The 6,930-nt window shown below is 53.5% G+C and overlaps 1 protein-coding gene across 1 annotated transcript in view; it reads right to left on the reverse strand.

The window, feature by feature from the left end:
* Positions 1 to 4,404, reverse strand: part of Ky (kyphoscoliosis peptidase) — a 39,181-nt gene extending 34,777 nt beyond the window's left edge. Inside the window, exons 1-2 of the mRNA XM_075964863.1 lie at positions 4,170 to 4,404; positions 1,285 to 1,347 (exon numbers count right to left, since the gene is read on the reverse strand). Of these exons, the coding sequence (XP_075820978.1) occupies positions 1,285 to 1,347; positions 4,170 to 4,305 (199 nt within the window). The 5' untranslated portion in view covers positions 4,306 to 4,404. The remainder of the gene's footprint in view (positions 1 to 1,284; positions 1,348 to 4,169) is intronic.
* Positions 4,405 to 6,930: the final 2,526 nt, after the last annotated feature.

Here is a 6,930-nt window from a genome sequence, read left to right on the forward strand (position 1 = left end):
CCTGCCTCTGGTGGGAACACGCAGACACAACCCTGCCTCTGGTGGGAACACGCAGACACAACCCTGCCTCTGGTGGGAACACGCAGACACAACCCTGCCTCTGGTGGGAACACGCAGACACAGCCCTGCCTCTGGTGGGAACACGCAGACACAAGCCTGCCTCTGGTGGGAACACGCAGACACAACCCTGCCTCTGGTGGGAACACGCAGACACAGCCCTGCCTCTGGTGGGAACATACAGACACAACCCTGCCTCTGGTGGGAACATGCAGACACAGCCCTGCCTCTGGTGAGAACATACAGACACAGCCCTGCCTCTGGTGGGAACACGCAGACACAACCCTGCCTCTGGTGAGAACATACAGACACAGCCCTGCCTCTGGTGGGAACACGCAGACACAGCCCTGCCTCTGGTGAGAACATACAGACACAGCCCTGCCTCTGGTGGGAACACGCAGACACAACCCTGCCTCTGGTGGGAACACGCAGACACAGCCCTGCCTCTGGTGGGAACACGCAGACACAACCCTGCCTCTGGTGGGAACACGCAGACACAGCCCTGCCTCTGGTGGGAACACGCAGACACAGCCCTGCCTCTGGTGGGAACACACAGACACAGCCCTGCCTCTGGTGGGAACACGCAGACACAGCCCTGCCTCTGGTGGGAACACGCAGACACAGCCCTGCCTCTGGTGGGAACACGCAGACACAACCCTGCCTCTGGTGGGAACACGCAGACACAACCCTGCCTCTGGTGGGAACACACAGACACAACCCTGCCTCTGGTGAGAACATACAGACACAACCCTGCCTCTGGTGGGAACATAGAGACACAGCCCTGCCTCTGGTGAGAACATACAGACACAGCCCTGCCTCTGGTCGGAACACGCAGACACAACCCTGCTTCTGGTGGGGACACACAGACACAACCCTGCCTCTGGTGGGGACATGCAGACACAGCCCTGCCTCTGGTGGGAACATACTCACTACCCCAAGCAAAGCCAAATCCTCTCTGATAGCCCAGCCAGCAAATAAATGGGTGCTTGTTCACCACAGTTTTTTTTTTCAGCTGCAACCTCCAGAAAAACAGGACCCCTGATGCCAGGAGAACTTTCCAGACTCACAGTGGCCAAAAGGCCTGGCTGAGCTGCAAGCAGCCGTCTTTGCTCATTGATTAGATGTTAGGGCCAGTTTCCCGATGAACACAATCCAAACCTTCCAGTTATTTTTCAGGGTATTGAATTATAGAAACTGAATAGAAAATAGAAAGAAAAAGAGATTTACCTTGAAAGCCGTTTCTTTCCAATTCTTGCCATTTCCGGATTCCATTTCTGACACCTTGGAATCCTGTGAGATAAGGACTGGCATGAGGCTCTTTGTGGAGGGGCCCTAGGGTGAGTGCCATGCACCGCTGTACCATCTACAGACCCATCTGTCTTAAACAAGGCTGGTGGGGACCGAGATAGGCTGCCCTTGAGGAAATGAATGCGACCCCTAAATTAAAAACATCTTTAAAATGTTAGAATGGTAGTTTTTAGTGATGGTGGGATTGGCTATCAGGATTTTCCAGAAGGAATTTTTGCTATACAAATGCCCAATACTCATTATCATGCACATAAATAAGAAAGCATTGCTTTCTCTCTGCTTTGCCTGCCAATTTCTGGTTTGGGGGGGTGCGTCTTGAAGTGGGGCAAGAAAGCATGGGACAGAGACTGCCTGTCCCTGTCGGAGTGGAAAGTGACAGTTGCCTACTTTCCCAGCCTCCCTTGCAGCTAGAGTATGGGCCTGTGTGGTAGAGGCATGGTCCATCCGATGCACCTGTGTTCGGTTCTGGTCATGACGCAATGCAAAAGGGAAGGGAGGCTCTCTCCCTGGCCGTGGCTGGAAGTGGCAGTTGAGAGGTCAAGTTCCTGGCACAGAATTGACGCATTTCCAGGCAGTGGGAGCCACTGCAATAGAAGCAAATTTCTGGTGCAGGAAGAGTGTCTGATGGACCTTGGTGGCTGCAGAGGGGCCATCACAAGATCAGCTCCGTGGCACGCTTGGGGGCAGTGTTCCCGGGAGCTCTGTCTCCAGGATGGCTCTTTAACCTTTCACCCACTCAGAAGCCCCCAAGTCCTCCTCAGCCTCCCCCCACTCCCTTGATATTTTCTGCAAAAGTCTCCCCAGTCTGCTTTGTGGGAAGTGCTATTTTAAGGAAATACCTGGGAGAATGCTGGACTCCCAGAGAAAAGAAGAGACACCCTGCCAGTCTTGCAGCCTAAACCCCTGGCGACTCTCCTTGCCTTTGTGTCCCTCTGACTCCTCTCTGCTGCAAGGCCACTGTGGCTGCCTTGTGACAGTAATGGAGCTTTATTCTCCTCTGACATAGGATTCAGGCCTCTAGCTGCGCCTCAGAGAGCAACTAGCTTGCAGGGGACAGGAAGAGACACCCGAAAGTCGGCAGGGCTCTTTTGGGTTCTTGCACATTTGTGCAAGGCCTCCGGACAAGGACTGTGACTCGGTGCTTTTCTCTCTCAGGCTGTGTCCCAAAGTATGGGTACACACTGGCCAGTACAGCCTAAGGCTTCCAGGGTCTGGAGACCTTGGGGACTATACTTTGATGTGGAATAGCGGACCTGGTTCTCTCCATTGTGCGGCATCTTTAAGAAACCTTCATTGGGAAAAATCTTTGTTGAAAAATACCAGTGCCTTTCAAGTAGGGGTGCTTTACCCTTGACTTAGGGCCAAAATATATATACTGATCTGGGGCCATGGGCATTTTTGGTAGAATTCAGGTACCTGGAGGGCAGTTTTGATATCCAACACTTCAGGGCTTCTCTCTTTACCCTCTCTGGTGACTTCAGGACAGATATGATGCAAAGGGACTCTACTGGGCAGTGAGGACTACCCTGACTTGGAACTGGGCCTCACTTGCTATACACGGGGAGCACGGTCTTTCGTATTGTGTTACATGCGACAACAGCCATCTCATTTCCATCAAGAAGCAGAGGACATTTTCTTTCTCCTCCAAAGACCGTAAGCCGGTCTACCCCTTTCTCCCAGAAGCAGAACAAAGAATTAGAGACTTGATTAAGCTAAGCAGCTCCCGTGCCCACAGTCCCTACTTCGCTCTAACTGCTGTGAACACTCTCGGCCTGGGGCCTTTCTTTCCCTCACTACCCAAGCTACATCACTGCTACAGCCCGGGGCCGCAGGTGGGTCAAGGCCGTCTATAGAACCACTGTCCTAGCAGGGCGACTGGGTGGACAGTGGGTGTCCCATGTACACAGAGGCTTTGGAGCCAGAAAAGCCAAGACAAGGCGTCCCGAGTAACTCAGAGCTGAAGGGAGAGGGGGAGTCAGCAGCCATCTTTCTCTGCGTAGTTGCCGTACATTTCTCCTAAAGAAGCGGCGCAGGGTTAGCCTCGGAGACCCTAAAGTTAGCCGCAGAAATTTCCTTTAAGATCAGCGCCATGAGGCCCGCCACGCTTCTCAGGGATTTGTCACCATTTATACTCTATTCAACTTGTGTATACGGAGAATAGAGGGGGATCCCGCCTTCTGCAATCACCCCATAAGCTTTCACTTGTCAGTTTTCATTTTCCCATCAAGTCTGCAGAACAGTAAAATTGAAGCTAAATTCAAAGTGCGATCAGAAGACGTCAAACTCACTGCATCGCACTCGAGCCCATATTCTCTTTACCCATTCATGCCTTAAATTTGTTGGAGGTTGGAAGGGTTGGAAGGTGAAACTGAGGCTCTGAGTTATCTCAAACTCTGACTCAATCAAGAAGATCCTTTGGGGCCCCTGGTGCTCTATGGAGTTTGGCATTCTGCATGGGGACTAGGCCTCTGCAACGTGTGATCAGTCTAAGGCCCCGGCTTTTTCCTGCAGAGCGTTTTCCAACGTGGTTTGCATACTTCAGGGAATAGCGGGAGGAAACGGGCTTCCGATACGACAGAGCACCCATAGGCCTGCATGGGGAGTCAACCTGGGACAACCACCGCGCGGCTGCCGCTGCTGAGTGTTGCCAAGGGACACCGGTGCTGTGGCGTCCGGGCACAAGCAGCCTTGGGGGAGAGGCTTGGGCTGGCCTCGTTCGGGGCGCCCCCCGGCGGGCAGACCCCGGGGCCTTGTGGTTGAGGTGCCCCGGGATCTCAAGAGGACCTGGGCCAGGCGCGCGTTACCTCCTCGGTTTTGCAGCAGCGCGCTCGGGTCCTCTTGAGAGTCCAATTGCGTGGTTTGGGCCGCGCGCCGCTTCTCAGAGTGCACGATGAGCAGCATGTCGATGGCCACGGCGTTGCTGTCCTTCTTCAGCTCCATGGTGCCGCCTCCCTCCGGGCTCGGCGCCGTGGCTGCTCGCGAGGCTGCCTGCGCTGCAAATGGCCCCGTGCTCGCCGCTGCCTGGCGCGGGAGAGGGCGAGGGCGCGGGAGAGGGCGCTGCCCGGCCGCCAGGTCCGCCCGGCGCCGTGTTTCGCTGACTCTGCCAAATTTACCATTAGGACCCGCCCGGGAGGGCGCTACCCTCCTGAAGTGCTTCTAAGTCACCTTTGAAAGAAAATCCCCAGGCCGGGCCCTGAATTGCACCCGGTCCACACTTTGCAGGCTTTCTGACCCTTCCTCCCTTGCAAAGGAAGTTCAGGTCCTGGGCTCCAGCAAAGTTCTCCCTTCAGCTGACTTCATCTCCACCATCAAAGAGAAGTCACTGGCCAACCCCGAAACTTCAGATCAGAGCTGGATTAGTTTGGGAAAAGAAAGACAAGCAGCTGAAGGTTGAATTGCAGGGTGTGCAAATGTTGGTCACGCTTTTAGCCTTGATCCCTTTGTTCCCTTGGGTGGGTTAAGGACGTTGATAGCTCTTTTCGTAGGTTGAGGTGTTATGGTGAGGCCCCCAATCTCCCATTGACGGCTGGTTCATGGGTCGTGTCCACTGGGCATCAAACTAACAATCATATTTTGCCTGAGATGGAGGTCTTAAAAAAATCTCCATTCCTTTGGGAAGACTAGCTCTTGCCTGAGGGGAAGAGAGGAGGGGGAGAGAGAGAAGAGGCCAGGGAACTGGGAGCTGCCTGCTGCTGTTAGGGAACTGGACCTGAGAACCCCTTCTATTTTTAGCCAGGCCTGCCCTGCCCAGCCAACAGCGACAGGGCGTTTGGCTGGAGGTCTAAGGAGTGTTTACATGGGTTTCTGCCTGGGAGCCTTTGGCACCATACTTCCACCAGGTGGGCGACAATTCCCCAATTTGTGTTTACACAGGTGATAGAAGCCACCTCTGCATGGAGGACTTGCCCTGTACCCCTGTCGTGGTATACAACTCCTGAGAGCTCTGGACCTTGTCCTTGCAATAGTCACTATCATATAAGCCGTGTTCCAGCTCCAGTGGCACCACTTGCTGGCCCTGTGACCTTGGGCCAGCCATTTCCCTTCATTTCTCACCATCAGGGCATCGTTGGGGTGATAAAAATCCTCCCAGGGCTCCCGTGAGAATGGCATTTCTGTACGGTTCCTGGCACACAGGTGGTCTGCAAATAGGAGCCGTCTTTCTTCTCTCCTTTTAAAAGGAGGAAGCATACAGGTAGAGAATCATGTCAGTGGTGGAGCCGTGGGGAGCACACTCTTAGATACTGAAGGTCCTTCTCCAATGTCCATGGCTCACACTTTGGTGTGTGTGACGGCTGATGCCCCACTGGGTCACCACTGCCCCCTCTCCAACTGGGTGTCTGTCATTAGCTTCCAGCAATGTTGAACTGGTGTTGCTAGACAGCTGAGTCTCTTGATGGACAGGGGAGATAGATGACACTTGAGGCAGGTTTCATTCTACTAAAGTGAGTCCTGTTCCCTGGTTATATGTGTGTCACCACACACACACACACACACACACACACACACACACACACACACCTGGCTGGGCAAGAAAGGACTGGATTATGCAAACCCTCTGGGTCTTGGAAGTTGTTCAGGCAGACATGGGAACCTGAAGATCTGCACGCATACCCGTCTCCTGGTATGGCCTAAGTCCTTCGAGAGCCAGTGTTGTGGTTTGGATGAGAAATGTTCCCCACCTGTTCACTGTTGAGAGACTTGGCCCTCAGGTGATGTGGGAGGAGCTTACGAAACCTTCAGGAGGCTGGGCCTTGTTGGAGGAAGTAGGTCACTGGTTGGAACCAGCTCTGCTTTCGGTCTGAGTTCTCTGAATCCTGGTTGGCCACTGAGCTGGGAGCAAGCAGCCACATTCTCAACAGCAGGGCAAAAGCCTCTCCTACTGCTGGGAACTCTGCTGTGGTTTCCCCACCAGAAACTGAGCGAAAACGAATCTCTCCTTCTCTAGACTGCCTCTCTCAGCTATTTCGTTCAGAGACGAATGCGGGCCTGCTATCTGAGAGCAGCTAGAAGGGGATCAGTGTAGCGTGATTTCTAACTGGTCTTAATAAGAAATAGAATAAGATCTGGGCCAAAATCTTCCTTGTTGTAGGAAGCCATCCTGTGGGTTGTAGGCTACTTTGCAGCATCCTACTAGATGTCAGTAGCACCTCCTTCCCAATCTTAATGGCCTAGAATGTATCCAGATGTCAACAGATGTTTCCAGAACTGCCGTGAGAGCCTGAAATAGCGTCAACTTGACTCTGGATCCCGGTGCTGTCAGACACTTGGACCTATCCTCATGGTTCTTAGTGACAAGACCCAATTTCAGTGGCCTGCAAAGCTGTCCTCTGCCTGGAGCTTGGAGGAAGGACTGAGTGTGCTTCTCCCTCTCCCTGCTTGAATCCCATCCCTTGGCCTGGGTTGACTCAGTTGTGTTCCCTTTTCTGAACACAACTTTTCTTGGAAAGAGAGGGAGGATTATAGAGAAGCTGAGGAGCCTGAGACATTAGAATGGATCAGTCAGGAAGGGGTGGGATGAGGAGAGCAGCAGAGAAAGACCGAAGCGACGGACACAGCATTTAGGCA

This window comes from Microtus pennsylvanicus, chromosome 3 (assembly GCF_037038515.1).
Source record: "Microtus pennsylvanicus isolate mMicPen1 chromosome 3, mMicPen1.hap1, whole genome shotgun sequence".
Lineage (NCBI taxonomy): Eukaryota > Metazoa > Chordata > Mammalia > Rodentia > Cricetidae > Microtus > Microtus pennsylvanicus.